The sequence below is a fragment of the Saccoglossus kowalevskii genome, chromosome 7 (genome assembly GCF_978046115.1).
Source record: "Saccoglossus kowalevskii chromosome 7, keSacKowa6.1, whole genome shotgun sequence".
Taxonomy (NCBI): Eukaryota; Metazoa; Hemichordata; class Enteropneusta; family Harrimaniidae; genus Saccoglossus; species Saccoglossus kowalevskii.
This window is the reverse complement of record NC_140647.1, coordinates 7,693,145-7,717,435: the sequence shown is the minus strand read 5'-3', so window position 1 is coordinate 7,717,435 and position 24,291 is coordinate 7,693,145. Positions and strand designations below refer to the sequence as shown.

Sequence of the window (24,291 nt, the reverse complement as noted above, 5' to 3'; positions counted from 1 at the left end):
AAACTGATGAAAAGTTGAATATCTAGAGAATGAAAATAAAAAAAACTATAAATTGCATTTTCTTACATTTGCCGAGCTCTTTCATCTGGGAATATAATGTTGTTAGCCTTGTCTTTTCCTTTAATCTAACATACTTTTAATATGTACAAAGTGCAAATTATCTGCAGAAGAGCGCCACCACACATTTGTGATGAGACATTCAATTGTGAGCCATGTAAGGGATGTGCTATACAACTCAATAGGCAGATTGGATAAACTGTTTTGCAATCAATTCGTATCCATAGTTACCATTGAACCATTTTATTAATGTACTCATACACAAACTCTAATAAAAAATAGTTACTAATGAGTCAAGGTAATATTGATAGTTCAACGAAATTCAAATCGTGATGTAGATCAAGCCCAAGTTTACTTTGAAGCAAATTGTAAGCAACCTAATATAATCTTATACAAAAATAAAAACAGATATTTGATTTAATTCGTTAGTTTTTTTGCTTTCTCCCTAATGTAATTTACTAAATAAAAAAAAAGAACTTTATCAATTATGTTGCAATATATTATTTCGCATTTTTTAAGTACATTTGTAGACTTGCATAGTCTCTTATTTTTTATTTTTTGATGTTTTTTCAATAAAAAAAATATGGGAGTGTATAAATGGCAAAAGCTGTGTTATCGTGAAATAAACATAAATACATTTATTTTGTGGTAATCTGACTTTCATCTTTCATACACTACAATAATATTTATTTTATTGAAAAAACAGCAAAACATAAACAAGAGACTGTATGCAAGTCCAGTACAATAGCAGTGATCCATTTCTTTTTTTTCAACTGAATTCGAAATAAAAAATAATTTTTAGTCTGAAAAAACATGTATACATGTATGTAAAATAGAAATTAATTTATTTAAACTTCGGAAAAATGTGATCTTTATGATTCACTGTTTATTTGTGACTTGCGCCATCAACGGCAACCTATGGTTTTTCTGACCTGTCAGTTGACGACTGAATCAAATCGGTCGTTGCGATTGGATACATCTGTCGTGCGTGTTGGGGATTTGCGTCGACTCGTATCCTCCTTTTATTTAGACCTTTTTGTGATTCTGTGTATTATACACTGTACTAATACGCTAGGTAAGTACTCATGCTAACATGTGCTGTACTCACAGCAACTGTGTTCGACAGACCGTTTGTTTATGGCTCGATTTCTAATGAATTTGCGTAAATTTCATTGAAAGGCAGTTGTCGTGCACCTTTTATCTTATGTTTTGATGTAAATCGCACGACAGATAAACCCTCATCTGGTTAATTGCATGTTTGGGTGATTTCTGTTCAAGAATGTCGAAAATTAAATATGACGCAACGTACGTATGTACAACGGGCGTTTCCAGTACCCGGACTATTATTATCCATGACCGAGCAACTCCTTAAAAATAAATTAAGGTCAGATCTAGTGCCAGTTCCGCTTAAAAAAAATACATCCTGTGCCTCACTAATCGTTTGATCGAACAATGAGTATATGCATGGTGTTGGGGTTGATTTGTGATTCCTACAAACGAGTAGTTGTTTTTGTAACAGCTAGTTTATAGGCTAGTCTCTATCTCTACGAAGTCGTGACCCACTACCCAACGTGACCCTGTGATTGCCACGTTGATACTTGTACTGTGCTACACATAACTCGTATCGTATGAAACTTTCCTGGCGGACGTTCTTGTGAATCTTTGCAAGTTTTATTCAGCATTTAACAAATTTAACTTGTTCGGGTTAATTATTTGTTGCCATGACAGCCATAACTTTTAATAAAAATCATTATGCACAAAACAATGATGTTGAATTCGAGTCCCATATGACAGGTGTGTATATACAATGTGTGTTCATGAAATGAGAATGCACATTACCGATATTGCTGAGACTGGTGCTTTAATTATTGAAAATGCATTTCTTAAAGTGTTGCAGTCATTAATGTGTCTTGTCATGTCATGTTTGAGCCCTACATTTTCAAAATTACATTATCTATTTCTAAGTATTGTTGCAAGAGATACATGTATACTACCGCCTTTAAATCATCTATTTTATTATCTACTGTCTATTTTGTATACAGCACAATTCCCTCTGACTCTTGTTCATCAAGTACAACAATGTCCCAGGAAATAGACATCAGAAGCCTGAGAGCCGAATTAAAAGAACATGGACAGGAACATATTTTAAACTTCTGGGAGGATCTGATGCCCGATGAGCAGCAAAAGCTGTACAATGACATCAAAAACACAGACTTTGCCGAAGTTAATATGTTTTTCAAAGCTTCAAATAACCAAGAGCAAACAGAAAGAATTGATGAACGTATGGAACCCATCCCGTCTGAACTGTTTGGATCGGTTACAAGAGCTGGAAAGAAACTTGAACAGTGGAGGGAAAAAGGTTGGTTGTTTCTATCAATCAAAATTATACTGTGAATTCGCTTTGAATTGGTCAACACTTTATTTAAACACTCGTTAATTTTAATATTATTTTGGGCAAACTGTCCAAATGGTACTGTGGTGTCAGTGGTACAATTGTATTATTATTTAATGCAAATAGTTTCTGGTGTCAGCTAAAATGTGAAGTGTATTTTTTTATTAGAAAAATGAAACAAAACAAAATATGAATGATAGTTTCCAAAATACGAATGCAATGCACACAGATATAAAAAAAAAAAATTATGATGTGCTTGCCTTTAAGTAATGTGAGAGATTTAGGCAATATACAATGGGGTGAGGAATATTTATATCACAATACAATCTATTGATGCTAGAAAACAAGCATATTATCTCACATTTTGGTTTATATAAACTGTGGTGAAAAGTTAATCTTGTTGTATGAATAGATCTCTCTGTGTATGTATAATCTACCATATCATTATCAACAAAGTAATAAAGTCATGCTGTTTATTTTGTGAATTTACAGAATGCGTATGACATCACAAGATTTCTTTTTGTAGCTGTAAAAATATAACAGCTTTACAGTATCTATGTTATGCATAAAAATATAATGTGTTTATGTGATCAAAGTGTAACACATGTTTATTCCTGTGCTAGGCCCCTGGATTTGATCTAAACTACTAGCTGTTACTACCGGTACAATTGCGTCGTGACTAAGTAATTTAGTATTTTCTAATCACAAAAGCATTAGGTTCCTGGTATTGGTACTTTTGTAGTCTGTATTTGCGTAGTCGGTGATTTATTATTTGTTTTATAATGAACGTTGTCGCTAGTTTCACAGTGTTGCCATATTCGCAGAGTGTTGCCATATTCGCAGAGTGTTGCCATATTCGCAGAGTGTTGCCATATTCGCAGAGTGTTGCCATATTCGCAGAGTGTTGCCATATTCGCAGAGTGTTGCCATATTCGCAGAGTGTTGCCATATTCGCAGAGTGTTGCCATATTCGCAGAGTGTTGCCATATTCGCAGAGTGTTGCCATATTCGCAGAGTGTTGCCATATTCAGAGTGTTGCCATATTCGCAGAGTGTGCCATATTCGCAGTGTTGCCATATTCGCAGAGTGTGCCATATTCGCAGAGAGTGTTGCCATATTCGCAGAGTGTTGCCATATTCGCAGTGTGCCATATTCGCAGTGTGCCATATTCGCAGAGTGTGCCATATTCGCAGAGAGTGTTGCCATATTCAGAGAGTGTTGCCATATTCAGAGAGTGTTGTCATATTCAGAGAGTGTTGCCATATTCAGAGAGTGTTGCCATATTCAGAGAGTGTTGCCATATTCAGAGAGTGTTGCCATATTCAGAGAGTGTTGCCATATTCAGAGTGTTGCCATATTCAGAGAGTGTTGCCATATTCAGAGAGTGTTGCCATATTCAGAGAGTGTTGCCATATTCACATTATTGCCATATTCACATTATTGCCATATTACCCAGTGTTGCCATATTCACCCAGTGTTGCCATATCCACCCAGTGTTTCCATATCCACCCATTGTTGCCATATCCACCCAGTGTTGCCAGATTCACCCAGTGTTGCCAGATTCACCCAGTGTTGCCATATTCACCCAGTGTTGCCATATTCACCCAGTGTTGCCATACTCACCCAGTGTTGCCATACTCACCCAGTGTTGCCATACTCGCCCAGTGTTGCCATACTCGCCCAGTGTTGCCAGACTCGCCCAGTGTTGCCAGACTCGCCCAGTGTTGCCAGACTCGCCCAGTGTTGCCAGACTCGCCCAGTGTTGCCAGACTCGCCCAGTGTTGCCAGACTCGCCCAGTGTTGCCAGACTCGCCCAGTGTTGCCAGACTCACCCAGTGTTACCAGACTCACCCAGTGTTGCCAGACTCACCCAGTGTTGCCAGACTCACCCAGTGTTGCCAGACTCACCCAGTGTTGCCAGACTCACCCAGTGTTGCCAGACTCACCCAGTGTTGCCAGATTCACCCAGTGTTGCCAGACTCACCCAGTGTTGCCAGATTCACCCAGTGTTGCCAGACTCACCCAGTGTTGCCAGATTCACCCAGTGTTGCCAGACTCACCCAGTGTTGCCAGATTCACCCAGTGTTGCCAGACTCACCCAGTGTTGCCAGACTCACCCAGTGTTGCCAGACTCACCCAGTGTTGCCAGATTCACCCAGTGTTTCCAGATTCAGCTAATGGCTCAGTTCATAAGAACTATGTTTTTAATATGTTATTGGACCTTCTATACAATTTCCAACTATTTTACCAGCAAACACGTCCAATATATACATTTCACTAATAAGTCCCAAGGTTTCCAATAATTTTACTATGTTTTTTTTGTAGGTTTAAAACAGGTGTCCCAGGGTAAAGTGTGTGTTCTGCTGCTCGCCGGTGGACAAGGTACACGTCTTGGAGTCACCTACCCTAAAGGAATGTATGATGTTAAATTACCATCTCGGAAGACACTGTATCAACTTCAAGCTGAGAGGATAGTACGATTACAGGAATTAGCGTATGGTTTAACGGGAGATTATGGCTACGTTCCATGGTAATTATCACCCTGTGCTTAGTTACTAAAATTGTATTATATTCTGCTATGGTAGAAATTTTTATTTTACCTTTCAGTCAATACTGAATACAGTTGTGAATGGTATACTATATTTCCCTGCCAATTCTTTTAGAAACAATGAAGTTAGCATATGTTACTTTAATATAAAAAGCATTTAGTGAATATCTGAAAGTACTGGTACTTGTGTATTGCAGAATAAATCAGATTTGCCATATTTCAAACAGTTATTCTAAAAACATATTGTCAGTATCAAGTGACCGAACAATCTCAATCGAGAACACAGTCTCATAATTCCTCCAATGATAATGCAGTAACATGGGATGAGATACAAACATCACATGAAGTTTTTGAAAAATGTTATCAACAGATTGAACTTTTAGAGGTTTGGAATGTTTCAGATAAAATTCAAGAATTCTTGGAAATAATATTCACTATGCCATTTGATATTCCTGTTTGCATGTGCCTTTGTATGGTAAATGTACTGGTATATGATTCTTATTGTGTTCTATACAGATACCATTATTATTATTGTCATGATGTACAGTCTGCTATTGCTCACCAATGTCAGTTATCTTTAAACATATTGACATCTATATAAATGCTGTCCATTATCTACATGTACTATCTCATTATTTATGCATGTGTGGTCTCCAATGTGTTAAATTAATTACACATTAGCATGCTGGGTTTCATGTGTCCAAGACCAATGACTAAAACAAAATTCATCTATAGAGTGAATAATTTAAGTTTTTTGGACTTTACATATTAATTCAGTAAATACAGTACTATTCATATTTTACACGGAGAAGCACTTTCATGTTTTGTATCCATTATTCTGCCAGCCACATGTACTATTTCATTGACTTGACCAGATAGGGGTTAAAATGCCCAAATGTGCAAAATATCAAAACCAGAGATAAATATAATGCATATGCATGTAGCTATTGGATTATTGCTTGAACCAAACCACGACATTCTGGTTGTATACATGTTGTTTGTTTATGATGGGATCCACCTTGTTTGATTTCATTTAAGGTATATCATGACAAGTGAGCACACTTGTAAACAGACCAATGAGTTCTTTGAGAAGCATGATCATTTTGGACTGAAGAAAGAAAATGTGGTGATGTTTGAGCAGCACATGTTACCGTGCATGTCTTTTGATGGTAAAATACTCATGGATGAAAAGTGGAAGATAGCTCGTGCTCCAGGTAAGATTTTCTGTCCCCATAAAAGTGATTTACAGTTAATTTATAATATGAAAATGAACATCTGACAATAATTTATGACTGCTGCAGGCACTCCTAAAATGAATATAAACTCCACTTTGAAGAAAAAAAGCATTCCATTCCTTCCCTTCCCTTCCCTTCCCTTCCCTTCCCGTCCTGTCCCATTCCATTCTATCACATTCCTTTCTTTCTTGTCCTCTCCCATTCCTTTCTTTTCCGTCCTGTCCCATTCTTTTCCTATCCTTTTTGTTCTGTTCCATTCCACCCCACCTATTTCCTTCCCTTCCCTTCCCTTCCCTTCCCTTCCCTTCCCTTCCCTTCCCTTCCCTTCCCTTCCCTTCCCTTCCCTTCCCTTCCCTTCTCTTCCCGTTCTGTTCCATCCTATCCATTTCATTTCCATTCCATATAATATGTATAAAAAATTACTCCCATGAAACAATTGAGGGCAAAGGTCTGTTGTCTCTGTCATAAAAAAACATCTTTATTACATCTTTAAAATTACTTTCAGTTATTTTCAAGTCTTCTGAGTTTCCAGTGATAATAGTTTGACACTATATTCAATGGAAATCTACCACCATACATTACCCATAATGCATTGTTCAGAAAGTGCAAAATCTTTTTCCCATAAATGATTGCAGATATGTTAAGAAATATTCTCAGTGGTGCAAAATTCATCTCAAACTGCCTTAATGAAAAAAAATTAAAGAAAATTCAATTTTAGTGCAATTTTAAAAATAAAATGTATCAATATCAGAGAAGTAAATTGATCAGAAACTTATCATTCTTACAATTTGAATTTTTTTTAAATACTGTGGAATACTTTATTTTCGCTGGAATTAATTTTCGCTGAAAAGGCTTTTTGGACATTATGTATGGAATTTATTTTCACTGATTTTTGATGAGTTTAATGTGAAATATAGGAAAAAAAGTATATTCGCTGGATTTTATTTTCACGTAATCATCCTTTCAGCGAAAATAGGGAAAATAAATTCCAAGTGAAAATAAAGTATTCTACAGTAATTTAATTGTACAATATGGCAACTAGTGTTAAATCAATATTTTTATAAAATACAAGAATGGCATTATACTGTGAGCTACAGCACATGTAGTTTTGAAATCGATAGTCTGTACCGACAACCAGACGCTACATGTATGTATTTTATATTAACTGTTCAACTTATTGTAAAACCCTGTGGGTGGTGTACAAATCAGTTTGTTGGAATTTATTAATTTTTTGTAATAGCAATGTTTCAGTTCACAATTTACTAGATCCAAGTTATTTGTCCTTCTGCTTTTGTCTGGTTTCTACTGATTTGGAATGTGAAACATTTGACACAGTTATGCTACTGTTTTGTATCTCTGATTATGCATGAACATTTTATAGTACATGTATAACGGAAAATCACAGTAATATTCTGCATGTGAATTGAATGAAAGGCTTTCTATGTTTACCCAAAGTGTTTTTCCAAAGCATACCTAATGTTGAGTGGATTATTTCACTACATGTATGTCAGTTAATACTATGATCTATTGGCAAGTATTAGACTCTAATACTAATCTTTGACAGGAATGCCACATTTTGGATAGAATCCCTGGCTGAATTGAATGATTATAATCCCTTTTTATTTAAGTAGTTAGTATTTATTTACACACTTGATATCCACATTAAGAAAACAATACAAATCCAGTCACTATCACCTTCATTCATTGTCACTTGTCACACTTTAATTTATGCAGTCTCTAGAAATACATGTACACTTTTATTTGGACTTCCAGAAATTAGCACCAATTCACTTCAATGAACCCGAAACATAAGAATTACCTAACACCTATGCTAGAAAATCAAAGCATTCCTAGTTTGTATAAAAAAACTGTGTTGCAGGATTCTCAATCATTATAGAATTGAATACAAAATCATTTTCTAACATTTCAAGCCTTGAACAGCCTTGCTTCAAACTAGTTCTGCAATTGTATTTATGTACATGTATATCTAGTTCATCTTCACCAGCCAAGGATCACCATTGTACCTTGGCAGAATTCCCACTATAAAACTGTATTCACTGTCACTGGCATGTGCTTTGATGCATTTTCATGGTAGAACACAATGTCACATGTTGTAACATGTTTTCCTGGGAAATCAAACACAAAGTCAAATGTTGTAACATGTTTGCCTGGGAAATCAAACACAATGTCACATGTTGTAACATGTTTGCCTGGGAAATCAAACACAAAGTCAAATGTTGTAACATGTTTGCCTGGGAAATCAAACACAATGTCACATGTTGTAACATGTTTGCCTGGGAAATCAAACACAATGTCACATGTTGTAACATGTTTGCCTGGGAAATCAAACACAATGTCACATGTTGTAACATGTTTGCCTGGGAAATCAAACACAATGTCACATGTTGTAACATGTTTGCCTGGGAAATCAAACACAATGTCACATGTTGTAACATGTTTGCCTGGGAAATCAAACACAATGTCACATGTTGTAACATGTTTGCCTGGGAAATCAAACACAATGTCACATGTTGTAACATGTTTGCCTGGGAAATCAAACACAATGTCACATGTTGTAACATGTTTGCCTGGGAAATCAAACACAAAGTCAAATGTTGTAACATGTTTGCCTGGGAAATCAAACACAATGTCACATGTTGTAACATGTTTGCCTGGGAAATCAAACACAATGTCACATGTTGTAACATGTTTGCCTGGGAAATCAAACACAAAGTCAAATGTTGTAACATGTTTGCCTGGGAAATCAAACACAATGTCACATGTTGTAACATGTTTGCCTGGGAAATCAAACACAAAGTCAAATGTTGTAACATGTTTGCCTGGGAAATCAAACACAATGTCACATGTTGTAACATGTTTGCCTGGGAAATCAAACACAATGTCACATGTTGTAACATGTTTGCCTGGGAAATCAAACACAATGTCACATGTTGTAACATGTTTGACTGGGAAATCAAACACAATGTCACATGTTGTAACATGTTTGCCTGGGAAATCAAACACAATGTCACATGTTGTAACATGTTTGCCTGGGAAATCAAACACAATGTCACATGTTGTAACATGTTTGCCTGGGAAATCAAACACAATGTCACATGTTGTAACATGTTTGCCTGGGAAATCAAACACAATGTCACATGTTGTAACATGTTTGCCTGGGAAATCAAACACAATGTCACATGTTTTGTCAGTTTAGCTATGATGTAATATAAGACGGTTTAAATTTGAACTTGATGCAATAGAAATAGAGCCTTTCCTAACACAATCATGTACAGGTTAACAAGGATGGAAGGCCAGCTTCAGTGAAACCGTGCAAAATAGACACCCTGTTACAATAAGAACCTATTTAGCACCAAATATAAATTGAAAACTTCTGTTAAGAGAGTAAATATGGAGCATTTGTATCAGTATTTATGTAGGGAAAACTAATTTTTTTTTTTGTAGATGGCAATGGTGGCCTTTACAGAGCTCTTGGAAATTGTAAAATATTGGATGATATGGAAGAGAGGGGAATCCAGTATGTGCATGTGTACTGTGTAGATAACATCCTGGTCAAAATGGCTGACCCTACATTTGTTGGATTTTGTCTGGAAAAAGGAGCCAAATGTGGTGCCAAGGTAAGCAGATAAGTCAACTCTCCATCTCCAGAGCGGAGCTGTTCATATAGGTGATTGTCTATCACCATCCGTCAACAATTGCATTTTCAACTTCTTCTTGAAAACTACTAGCCTAATTAATTTGATACTTAGTATATAGGTAGATTAGGTAGACCTTTGTCAGACTTGTTCATTTTGTGATATCTTCAAATCTCTATTTTTGGCAAATATTTTTGTCATTTTGGGTGAAAAAAGTTATTTTTGACTTCTTCTTAAAAACTACCAGCTCAATTACTTTGATACTTAGTATATAGGTAGATTAGGTAGACCTTTGTCAGACTTGTTCATTTTGTGATATCTTCAAATCTCTATTTTTGGCAAATATTTTTGTCATTTTGGGTGAAAAAAGTTATTTTTGACTTCTTCTTAAAAACTACCAGCTCAATTACTTTGATACTTGGTGTGTATGTACATTGGGTGTATTTTATTTTAAGAACAGCTGACTGGCAGCCATTTTCATGGTTTTGCATATCTGAAGTCCTTTCTCAGACATGCTTTGACCGATTTAGTTCAAACTTGATCAATGCACTTGATCAAAAAGTAGTAAATAAATGCCAACTTTTCATTCATATATCTAATATTAAACTACGAGTACAGGGGGGGCTGTGACATTCTCAATAACTTGTTTTCAACAATTTTTATCAAGACCTGTAATCATTACCAAATAAAATTAAGGAAAATACATAAAATGTACTCAATTTTTTCAGCAAAATTTATGGAGCTTCACGAGTTAAACTTTGATTCAAATTATGGGATTTTAATGCACTATCTTTGAGTCCACCAGCACCTATGAATCTTAACGTCATATTTTGGCCAGTGGGTTTAGCTTTTTCATTGAGTCTGGGACACACTCACTCAGGGTAGGGCTTGACCCTTTTCTGTGTTCAACCTCAGGACTACCAATCAGGAGTCAGATGCAACAACCACTACAAGATTCATGACCGTTTTCGACCCACTGAATATCGCTCATGCTCAACTAAGCGGTCACCTCCCACTTTTGGGAGTCCTGCTAGACTTTGCTCCCATCCTTCCTGAAATGTCCCAAACTTGACTGTCAATTTATGAAATCTCGTCATTGGACATTGTTTAACTTTAAATTTCCAAATACAACATGTAATCAAATTACAGCATCTATTGTGATTGGCGTGTGAACGGTGAACTAAAGTGTTATAATATTAAATTCATTGCACACTAGATCTGATCAACATATTTAGTGACCATATATGGTCATGTGATCTCATTAAAAATGCATAAATATTTGATGCCTTTCTTGTTTCAAAGGAGTATAGCACAAAAATCTTGAAATAAAAGCGTGAAAACATGAAGAAGAAGAAAAGCCAACACCATGAGTAATAACAAATTATCTTCTCACTGTTTTCAAGGTTGTAGAGAAAGCCTACCCAACGGAACCAGTGGGGGTTGTCTGTAAAGTTGATGGAAAGTACAAAGTGGTTGAGTACAGTGAAATCACTTTGCAAACTGCTGAAAAGAGGAATGAAGATGGTCGCTTGATGTTTAGTGCTGGCAATATATGTAATCATTTTTTCACAATTGATTTCTTGCGTCAAGTTGTAAGGTGAGTCCCAGTGATGTTTTGCGTATTATTTAGTCTAGTAATGTTCATATATTGTGTGTTCAGAGACAGAAGGTAAATGACTTACTTATATTTATGTAAGTGTCTGTTTGATTAACTGATAGCCACTACATTGTATGTGACAGTAGAAGTAAATTCACTCACTATATAAAAAAAAATGTAACTTCATAAGTTAGTGTTGTATGATTATTTATCTACTGTAGAATACTTTATTTTCGCTTGGAATTAATTTTTGTTATTTTCGCTGAATGAATGATTCAGTAAAAATAAAATCCAGCGAATATACCTTTTTCCTATATTTTACGTTCAACTCGTCAAAAATCAGTGAAAATAAATTCCATACAAAGCACCCAAAATGTCTTTTCAGCTAAAATTAATTCCAGCTAAAGTAAAGTTTTTTACAGTACTTTGATGAATTTAATTTCCTTATACTCAACAAAACCCAATATAGAAAAACCCAATATAGAGTCACATTTAATGTTATTTAATGTACATATTAATGTTATAGTGTTTCAGCAATATCATATTCTTACTGCTGTACTGCTGGATATAGATGGCCATTAATAGAAGTCGCATTCACTCTGTTGCATTGTACCATTTTAATAGAAGACACAGCTTCTAATACAGATTTTACAGTACTTATTTTTTACCTTTCCTATTGGAATGGAAAGTATTGTGTTGTTTTCATTCATAGTCTTTATGATAGTCAAATCATGGAAGCCATTTTAATATTAAAAAATCATTAAAATCGAGTGTTTCTGTTATTCTCAAACGAGGTCTTGGTCACGTTTTTAAGATTTTGTTCAGACTTGGTACATACATGTATCAAACATGATGTCACACTAATGCACATTATTTTGTGTGTTTTGTTCTAAAAATATACTATATACTTAGTCTAGTACCTTAGAATAAACTACAACAAACTACAATAAACAGTACAGTTTACAGTACAGTACATTCATTGTAAAACATGTATCCTATAAACAAGATTATGAACATTAATTAATATTAAGATCACTTAAATTTTAGCAGGATAATGACGCTCAAAAAATTAAAAATAAATACTTTACATTGCCCCTCAAAGTGTGAATGGTTATTATGACAAAATATTCTTTTATCAAAGTTTACTGAAATTTGGTCTCTGCTATTACGGTTAGAGTGTTCATAATATTAATTTAGTTTGAATGACTGTTTATGTAATTTTTGATAAAAAAATTGTATTATTGACTCCTTTTGTTAAAATAGCAGCCCAACTACAGAGAATGGCTAAGAAGCTACTTACATGTAAATCTCAACAAATATAACAGTGGTAAGCTTTCCTGCCTGAAAACTATTTTGTGGTTATTTTTGGCTTTGACGTGTTTTCAAAATGTATCTCCCAGTTTGTTTAGATATGTTGCCAGTTTTTTTTTTTATTTTTAAAAGTTGACATAAATCACTCTGAATTAATATTAATTGATCTTCATCAGATTGTTTGTTTGGGTTTCTGTCTTCAAACCGTTATTCAGGAACATCAAATTTGTCATTTGAGTACTTAAATTGTATCTTCCGTTGTTTTTATTATGATTTAGGGTTTGCCCCTAATGAAATTGGCAGGAAATGTGTTTTTCGCGAAATTTCGGTATAAAAAGTACCAGTCACAACTTTTAACTGAGTTTGGATTTTATAGGGATTGATAAGGTATGATAGTTTAAAGAAATTGGACAAATTGTTATTATAACCACAAGAAAATTTGATATTGTCAACCATGAGGAAAACCACAACAGATATTTTCACCTCATATCCTGTTTCAGTGTTTGCTGAATTTACAATAAGATAAAGTAAAAATTAATCCATAGTTATTGACTATAGAAACACTTATCAAGTGGGGGAAAATTAAATTTCGCAAAGGCTGATTTAATTTAGAAAACCTATTGCCCTTTAAAGCGAACACTGTGTAATCATAGTAGCTTAAATAGTGAACAGGATTCAACAAAAACTGAATTCACTTTCTCAACAAAAAAATATTCTAAATAAATAACAGATGTGTTCTACTAATGTTTATATTTTGTGTGTTTTTGGTGTATTTGAAGTATTGTTGTTCTAAAACATTAAAAGTATTGACATGAACACCCACAGCTGGAATGCAGGTATTTACAAATTACCTGGTATCATTAATATCCAGGCTTCCAAAAACCCCAAACCGATTTGCTGTTGTCACAGCTGAGCAACTGTACATTTTATTTTTATAATTTTGTTTCCTGCTAAAAATATTCTAGATTGTTTCATATTGTATGATCTTGTCAATATAGTAATTCCTTTCAAATATTACTGTAATAGTACAATGAAATAGTTATTAATATTTAGCTCAATTAGTTTTTGCTGCTGCAAAATGAACACCAGCATTTTTTAGTGTGTGGTTATTTAGTGTTTAGTAATTTGGATAATTTAGTTCATTTCACATGTATTTACATGTATTTCTAATACAGTTTGATTTGACAGTTTAACTTTCAAACTTCCTGGTTTGACATATTTTCCTTGTTTACAAAACTTTCACGCTTTACTAGACGAAGTGAGTTACATGGCCACAATTTTTACAAGGATTAATTGAATTTTTTTCTATTTGAATATTTAAAAACAACTACAATGGATAAAGTTTGAACATTTTACAATCAACATTCTGGTTCCTTTGACCACCACCATTATATATTTGCTGTTTTTCTGTTACTTTACTCTCCAACTGTTGTGACCTAATTTGGAATATTTACCATATGTCATGCACTATTGTTGGTTTTATTGCTGTAGTCCCTACTTCATCAAAATCACAGATGTATTAAGTTGAGAGTTTAGTACTTGATTCTCTTAAGGCCACTGCTGAATGAATTTTGTGGAGCCAATACTACCTTGTGTGCATGTATGTGATAACACCAAAATGTATTATGTTAGAAGCAGACACTTACTTTATGAATGAATGACTGTGATGTCTGTAACAGAGGATAATAGATCTCATATGCATACCAAACAAATTGTGCCAAATACCAAAATATTTTCTGCTTATACACATATAAATTATTCATGGTAATTCAATATTCTGCATCCTGTAAGGCATAATATTACAGTATCATTGTTTGGTAACAGGTGGCCATTATTTAACAGGGCATTGATATGAGGAGAGAGAGAGAGATCAGTTTGTTCTCAAATCACAAACTATTTTACACACACACAACCCAAATTCAGACCATTTTGAAATAATTTTAATATTAAGCTTCTCGAATTCAGATCATTTTGATAAGATTTAAACAACATAGCTCCCCCAATTCAAGCCATTTTGATATGATTTTAAAATATCATCCCCCCCCCCCCCATCACACATAATTACATTCATGTACTGTGTGTGTGGGGGAGAGTTATTTTCAAAAGACAATGACTGAATAAATTTATTTGATCATCTTTTGCAATTTGCAGTGAACATGAACCATTCCTAAAGCACCATATTGCTACAAAGAAGATTCCATGTGTTGATGACAATGGAGACAGGACAACACCAGAAAAAGTCAATGGAATCAAGATGGAAAAATTTGTGTTTGATGTCTTTGAATTTACCAGGTATTTTGATTTAAAAATGTATCATTTACATTTTAATAAAGATGGAGATGTAGAATTTTAAAAGTGCTCTGCAGTGTCTGAAATAAAAACTCACATTTGTTGTTTTGATCATATCTGAAATTGAAATCAAGATATTGTCCACAAAGTATTATTTACATTAGTTGTTGCTGATGATTTGAATTGATTTATTTATACTTGACAATCTTGTCTTCAATTAGTGACTTTGCAGTATTTGAGGTTTTGAGGGAAGACGAGTTTTCACCATTAAAGAATAGTTGTAAAGCAGAAAAAGACAATCCCACCACAGCAAGACATGCTCTGTATTCATTACATCATCGTTACATTTTAAATGCTGGTGGAAAGTTTGTTGACAAAGATGGATCGACGATTCCAGCCATTCCAAGGTAACCATCCCGTAAAATATCTACATATACATTCATAGATAACCATTTGTGTAAGGTTTTACACTTTTTTCTTAAAAATATATAAAATGTATGAAATTTATGACATATCCACATCCAGTACAGAACAACAGCAGTCTGTACACATTATACTTTTATATTAATATGCAAATAAAATTCCTTATTAATTTGTTTACTTGATCACCTCGGTTTCTCTAGTCTTATCACTTCAATCCTTGGAAAATGAGCTCACAGTGGAACATCTGTGGCTAGCATTGCTATGTAAATGTGTAGAATATAATAATTGTAAATCCGTAATACATGCCATGCAGCTGGCAAAAAAAAAATCTTAATCATATTATCTTCCGGATTTGTGCACTTTTATTTGATGAATTTTAAAATTATTTTATTTGTTGGTGGTGTTGAGTGTGTAGATTAAAGTTGTACAATTTGATGATATCAATACATTTGTACTTTAGGGTTATTGGTGTTTAGTTCTATTATTTGACATATTTGATGATATCAATACTTTAGGGTTATTGGTGTTTAGTTCTATTATTTGACATATTGGATGATATCAATACTTTAGGGTTATTGGTGTTTAGTTATATTATTTGACATATTTGATGATATCAATACTTTGGGGTTATTGGTGTTTAGTTCTATTATTTGACATATTTGATGATATCAATACTTTAGGGTTATTGGTGTTTAGTTCTATTATTTGACATATTTGATGATATCAATACTTTAGGGTTATTGGTGTTTAGTTCTATTATTTGACATATTTGATGATATCAATACTTTAGGGTTATTGGTGTTTAGTTATATTATTTGACATATTTGATGATATCAATACTTTAGGGTTATTGGTGTTTAGTTCTATTATTTGACATATTGGATGATATCAATACTTTAGGGTTATTGGTGTTTAAGTTCTATTATTTGACATATTTGATGATATCAATACTTTGGGGTTATTGGTGTTTAGTTCTATTATTTGACATATTTGATGATATCAATACTTTAGGGTTATTGGTGTTTAGTTCTATTATTTGACATATTTGATGATATCAATACTTTAGGGTTATTGGTGTTTAAGTTCTATTATTTGACATATTTGATGATATCAATACTTTAGGGTTATTGGTGTTTAAGTTCTATTATTTGACATATTTGATGATATCAATACTTTGGGGTTATTGGTGTTTAGTTCTATTATTTGACATATTTGATGATATCAATACTTTAGGGTTATTGGTGTTTAAGTTCTATTATTTGACATATTTGATGATATCAATACTTTAGGGTTATTGGTGTTTAGTTCTATTATTTGACATATTTGATGATATCAATACTTTAGGGTTATTGGTGTTTAGTTCTATTATTTGACATATTTGATGATATCAATACTTTAGGGTTATTGGTGTTTAAGTTCTATTATTTGACATATTTGATGATATCAATACTTTGGGGTTATTGGTGTTTAGTTCTATTATTTGACATATTTGATGATATCAATACTTTGGGGTTATTGGTGTTTAGTTCTATTATTTGACATATTTGATGATATCAATACTTTAGGGTTATTGGTGTTTAGTTCTATTATTTGACATATTTGATGATATCAATACTTTAGGGTTATTGGTGTTTAAGTTCTATTATTTGACATATTTGATGATATCAATACTTTGGGGTTATTGGTGTTTAGTTCTATTATTTGACATATTTGATGATATCAATACTTTAGGGTTATTGGTGTTTAGTTCTATTATTTGACATATTTGATGATATCAATACTTTAGGGTTATTGGTGTTTAGTTCTATTATTTGACATATTTGATGATATCAATACTTTGGGGTTATTGGTGTTTAGTTCTATTATTTGACATATTTGATGATATCAATACTTTAGGGTTATTGGTGTTTAAGTTCTATTATTTGACATATTGGATGATATCAATACTTTAGGGTTATTGGTGTTTAAGTTCTATTATTTGACATATTGGATGATATCAATACTTTAGGGTTATTGGTGTTTAGTTATATTATTTGACATATTTGATGATATCAATACTTTAGGGTTATTGGTGTTTAGTTCTATTATTTGACATATTTGATGATATCAATACTTTAGGGTTATTGGTGTTTAAGTTCTATTATTTGACATATTGGATGATATCAATACTTTAGGGTTATTGGTGTTTAAGTTCTATTATTTGACATATTGGATGATATCAATACTTTAGGGTTATTGGTGTTTAAGTTCTATTATTTGACATATTGGATGATATCAATACTTTAGGGTTATTGGTGTTTAGTTATATTATTTGACATATTTGATGATATCAATACTTTAGGGTTATTGGTGTTTAGTTCTATTATTTGACATATTTGATGATATCAATACTTTAGGGTTATTGGTGTTTAAGTTCTATTATTTGACATATTGGATGATATCAATACTTTAGGGTTATTGGTGTTTAGTTATATTATTTGACATATTTGATGATATCAATACTTTAGGGTTATTGGTGTTTAGTTCTATTATTTGACATATTTGATGATATCAATACTTTAGGGTTATTGGTGTTTAGTTATATTATTTGACATATTTGATGATATCAATACTTTAGGGTTATTGGTGTTTAGTTCTATTATTTGACATATTTGATGATATCAATACTTTAGGGTTATTGGTGTTTAGTTCTATTATTTGACATATTTGATGATATCAATACTTTAGGGTTATTGGTGTTTAGTTCTATTATTTGACATATTTGATGATATCAATACTTTAGGGTTATTGGTGTTTAGTTCTATTATTTGACATATTTGATGATATCAATACTTTAGGGTTATTGGTGTTTAGTTCTATTATTTGACATATTTGATGATATCAATACTTTAGGGTTATTGGTGTTTAAGTTCTATTATTTGACATATTTGATGATATCAATACTTTAGGGTTATTGGTGTTTAGTTCTATTATTTGACATATTTGATGATATCAATACTTTAGGGTTATTGGTGTTTAGTTCTATTATTTGACATATTTGATGATATCAATACTTTAGGGTTATTGGTGTTTAGTTCTATTATTTGACATATTTGATGATATCAATACTTTAGGGTTATTGGTGTTTAGTTCTATTATTTGACATATTTGATGATATCAATACTTTAGGGTTATTAGTGTTTAAGTTCTATTATTTGACATATTTGATGATATCAATACTTTAGGGTTATTGGTGTTTAGTTCTATTATTTGACATATTTGATGATATCAATACTTTAGGGTTATTGGTGTTTAGTTCTATTATTTGACATATTTGATGATATCAATACTTTAGGGTTATTGGTGTTTAAGTTCTATTATTTGACATATTGGATGATATCAATACTTTAGGGTTATTGGTGTTTAGTTCTATTATTTGACATATTTGATGATATCAATACTTTAGGGTTATTGGTGTTTAGTTCTATTATTTGACATATTGGATGATATCAATACTTTAGGGTTATTGGTGTTTAGTTCTATTATTTGACATATTTGATGATATCAATACTTTAGGGTTATTGGTGTTTAGTTCTATTATTTGACATATTTGATGATATCAATACTTTAGGGTTATTGGTGTTTAGTTCTATTATTTGACATATTGGATGATATCAATACTTTAGGGTTATTGGTGTTTAGTTCTATTATTTGACATATTTGATGATATCAATACTTTAGGGTTATTGGTGTTTAGTTCTATTATTTGACATATTTGATGATATCAATACTTTAGGGTTATTGGTGTTTAAGTTCTATTATTTGACATATTTGATGATATCAATACTTTAGGGTTATTGGTGTTTAGTTCTATTATTTGACATATTTGATGATATCAATACTTTAGGGTTATTGGTGTTTAGTTCTATTATTTGACATATTTGATGATATCAATACTTTAGGGTTATTGGTGTTTAGTTCTATTATTTGACATATTTGATGATATCAATACTTTAGGGTTATTGGTGTTTAGTTCTATTATTTGACATATTGGATGATATCAATACTTTAGGGTTATTGGTGTTTAAGTTCTATTATTTGACATATTTGATGATATCAATACTTTAGGGTTATTGGTGTTTAAGTTCTATTATTTGACATATTTGATGATATCAATACTTTAGGGTTATTGGTGTTTAGTTCTATTATTTGACATATTTGATGATATCAATACTTTAGGGGTTATTGGTGTTTAGTTCTATTATTTGACATATTTGATGATATCAATACTTTAGGGTTATTGGTGTTTAAGTTCTATTATTTGACATATTGGATGATATCAATACTTTAGGGTTATTGGTGTTTAAGTTCTATTATTTGACATATTTGATGATATCAATACTTTAGGGTTATTGGTGTTTAAGTTCTATTATTTGACATATTTGATGATATCAATACTTTAGGGTTATTGGTGTTTAAGTTCTATTATTTGACATATTTGATGATATCAATACTTTAGGGTTATTGGTGTTTAGTTCTATTATTTGACATATTTGATGATATCAATACTTTAGGGTTATTGGTGTTTAGTTCTATTATTTGACATATTTGATGATATCAATACTTTAGGGTTATTGGTGTTTAAGTTCTATTATTTGACATATTGGATGATATCAATACTTTAGGGTTATTGGTGTTTAGTTCTATTATTTGACATATTTGATGATATCAATACTTTAGGGTTATTGGTGTTTAGTTCTATTATTTGACATATTTGATGATATCAATACTTTAGGGTTATTGGTGTTTAGTTCTATTATTTGACATATTTGATGATATCAATGCTTTAGGGTTATTGGTGTTTAAGTTCTATTATTTGACATATTTAGATAACTTGCACTGATGCTGAGTTTATAAATGTCTTTATTATACCTTGGTATACGTAAGCTTGTAATCATTTTTGTTTAACTTGTTATTTTAGTTACTGGGTATCTGTCTTTTTTACATCATAATTCAAATTGTTGGCATGATGATAGTTTCCTGGTTTAGCAGTGACAACTTTTTGAATTTTATTTCTTTCCTTTGTATTTTTATTAGTCGAAAAGCAAGTGAAGCAGAAGCCTACCCAGTTGTCTGTGAAATATCCCCCTTGCTGTCATATGCTGGTGAGGTAAGTTGAAAAATGTACTGTGATAAACATTGTTATTTTTTTTTTTCGAGTGTCCTGAAGATTACCAAAGAATTCTATTTTACCTTTCTTCACCATATTATACAGTAAAGTACTGTAAAATACTTTATTTTCACTTGGATTTAATTTTCGCTATTTTCTATGATGGAATGATTCAGTGAAAATAAAATCTAGCGAGTACACTTTTTTTTCTATATTTTACCTTCAACTTGTCTAAAATCAGTGAAAATAAATTCCATACAAAACACACAAAATGTCTTTTCAGTGAAAATAAATTCCAGCGAAAATAAAGTAATTTACAATATAAGAGGTATTAAAACAATTCTTGTGGTTGCAATTATTTAATCTTTGAAACTTGCATATATTATAAACTAGTTTGGATTGGCAGATTTGTTCAGTCTTGCATGTATAGTTTCCAAGGTAACAATGAACATTTTCTACTTTTTGTGGTTAAAATAACTCATTCAATAATTGTTATTACTGATTAGTTTTTCTCTGTCTTTCTTAAAAGGGTTTACAAGAATTCTGTAATGGTCATACATATTCAACTGGTGTACAACTACTATGCAAAAGAGATGACAAGGGTCAAATCATTCATGACTAAAATTCATATTCAAATGGGGTTTCCTCACATATATACTGAGCCTCAAATATAAATGTTTTTGAATGTTTAAATCTTTTTTATATATTTTTTTTCATGACTGTGTTTATTTCTGTTTAACTCTGAAATGTGCGTTCTTATGGTACTAATTAATGTCTGTGATGTGTTTAAATGTTGGGATTTGACAAATTCTAGATTCATTGATGTGATATAAAGAGATGTTTACTGGAAGGTAGATGTCTACCTATGATAGTATTCATTTCTGGAAATCAATGACTTTTCCATTATCTGCTCTTCCATAACTATTCTTTCAGATTATTTCTACAAATTATTTCATTAATTTCAAATCTTTATTACTTTAATTGGTGCTATGTGGTGATCTTATCTTAATATTTTTATCTTTCAATATTTCTTTAAAAATCATTTTATTTCAAATCTGTTATTTTATCTTGATATTTATGTTGTGATTCTATTATTAACTACTTAATGCGCTGCATATTAATTAACAGATAGTCATTGATTATAAACTGTTTTAATTTTAACGCACACGTTTTTTAAACTATGACAAATATTAACAAAGAATACAAGTTTAAATGGAAGCAACTATTACTTTACTTGAAACTGACTGACTTGTATGTATTAAATCTTAAGTGTGTGCAACAACCTTATTGAGCCCGGCCACTTCTCTGAGATATTAATGGACATCTCAGTGCAGGTTGGTAGATACAAGCCCTCCTACTCTTGGAGATTCTATTCATTTAAATTGGTTGCAATATTGAATAAAAGATCTTAATGCATGGTAATAACAACCTCAAACAGTTCTTATAATTATGTCAATGATTATTTTGAAAAATCGCTTTAAAAAAAAACTAAATGTTGTTGCGCAGATGAGAATGAATTAAATGCAGTATGTTCAAGTGTAATAATATAACAAGCACGACATAGTTTATGATATTCAAATCTAAAATGTGCTCCAATATTTGTAAAAATAATAATTTAATCTTTATACCAGGTATGCGTGTCCTAATATTATAATCTTTTTCTTGTTAAACCTATATTAATCCAATCAATTATAAAAATTCAGGTTCACCAATTTTAATTCCAGTGTAAGATCATATCTCTGTTAAAACTGATTTTTCTTTCTTCAAATTCAAATTCTGAATTATCAGTCAATATAATTTATTTGTTGTATTAACTATTTGAGAAATTGAGAAGCAAGCAATATAACCACACAACAGTTAAAAACTGAATTGTATGTTTATGTTGGATCGACAGCGGTCTGCATTTTTGTCAGCCATTTTGGATTTGTCACATTGAACATTGTCCTATTCTGCATAGTGAATTTAAACTGATTGGTTTTTAACAAATATTCTGTATCAATTCTTGTGCAACTTTTTATGATTATTTTGGGAAGTTTTTTTTTATTGTACAATACTTACACCGTCATACTTCTGAAAGTTGAATTTATATAATAAGATCTTTATCAGGAATATTCCTCTCCAATTTGGTGAATTGTATTCAGTTATATTTTCATTTGGGGTGTTTCTATTTACGTAAATAATTTTCTTACCACACAGCCAATTGGCATTTTTTTTTATTTTATTGTTCTTCATGTTGAATAACTTGAATGGGCTGATATTGTTACCAGCTAGTATCCAGCTCAGAAGCCTGCTTACAATAGACAAGTTCTTTGGTTGCTTCATCATTATACACACACTGGTGTTAATTGCAACTTTATTTTATCCATTGTAGTGATCAACGAAATACATCCCCACACTAGTGCATAAATGGTAGCCCAGCAGCTTGCAATTTGTTCTTCTTGTTTGTCAGTGACACAATTTATTTATCACTTTGAATAATATTCATGAGATTCATCAATATTCATGAGATTCATTGATTTAACTTTGTGGTGTTTAATAATGTACATTCCTAAGGATGTTAATACAAGTATTCATCTCATACTTGAATTGTGTACCCTATATGGCAGATAACACTGAAATCTTGGTAATCAGATACTCTTTGGTTTTCATGAATGTCATTTTGTAGCTCCAAAGGAACAGTTTTCACTTCTTATATGTATGGACCATAGTTGTGTGATGTAATTGAAGGATTATTCCACAACTCTAAAAAGATTTCTAATATTAATTTGCTAAATTTTCTCCTTTATGACCAAAATTGTCACTCGTCTTGAAATGTATATACCAAAATTGAATGCAAGACTTTGATGTACGTTTATAAAATTAATTCAAACACCATTATTAATTGGCAGTATTTTACATATAATGCAATTGTTTGTTTTCAAATGATGTTTGCATACAATTTTACTCAACATTGGTCCTTGATGGTTTCGTGTTATGTCAATGATTTTGTGAAAATTGTATTATAATAAACATATATTTAATCATCAATAAATAGATTTCCAATATACCAGCTCAAAGCAGTATTTTATTTAATATAAGGTTATTACGAGAATATCGCAAATTATACGCAAAGACGGTACAGTGATCATATCGTCTAATGTGTTATGGGACCATACTGAACACCATACTGAACACCATGATGACAAGGTGTCATTTATACATTGTATGGCACCCTACAAAGTAGCACATGCTATAATCTAATAGTACATTTATACCCCTGCTATAATCTAATAGTACATTTATACCCCTGCTATAATCTAATAGTACATTTATATCCCTGCTATAATCTAATAATACATTTATACCCCTGCTATTATATAATAATACATTTATACCCCTGCTATAATCAAATAGTACATTTATACCCCTGCTATAATCTAATAGTACATTTATACCCCTGCTATAATCTAATAGTACATTTATATCCCTGCTATAATCTAATAGTACATTTATATCCCTGCTATAATCTAATAATACATTTATACCCCTGCTATTATATAATAATACATTTATACCCCTGCTATAATCAAATAGTACATTTGTACCCCTGCTATAATCTAATAGTACATTTATACCCCTGCTATAATCTAATAAT

General features: G+C 31.9%; 1 protein-coding gene across 1 annotated transcript; it reads left to right on the top strand.

Annotated features, from left to right (window-relative positions):
* Window positions 1–986: 986 nt before the first annotated feature.
* Window positions 987–23,706, top strand: LOC102808632 (UDP-N-acetylhexosamine pyrophosphorylase-like). The gene is made up of 10 exons (XM_085501018.1): window positions 987–1,132; window positions 2,100–2,416; window positions 4,775–4,979; window positions 6,036–6,211; window positions 9,698–9,870; window positions 11,292–11,485; window positions 14,948–15,088; window positions 15,307–15,492; window positions 20,585–20,657; window positions 21,187–23,706. The coding sequence occupies exons 2-10, from the start codon at window positions 2,137–2,139 to the stop codon at window positions 21,277–21,279; spliced, it is 1,521 nt and encodes a 506-aa protein (XP_085357144.1). The 5' UTR covers window positions 987–1,132; window positions 2,100–2,136; the 3' UTR covers window positions 21,280–23,706.
* Window positions 23,707–24,291: the final 585 nt, after the last annotated feature.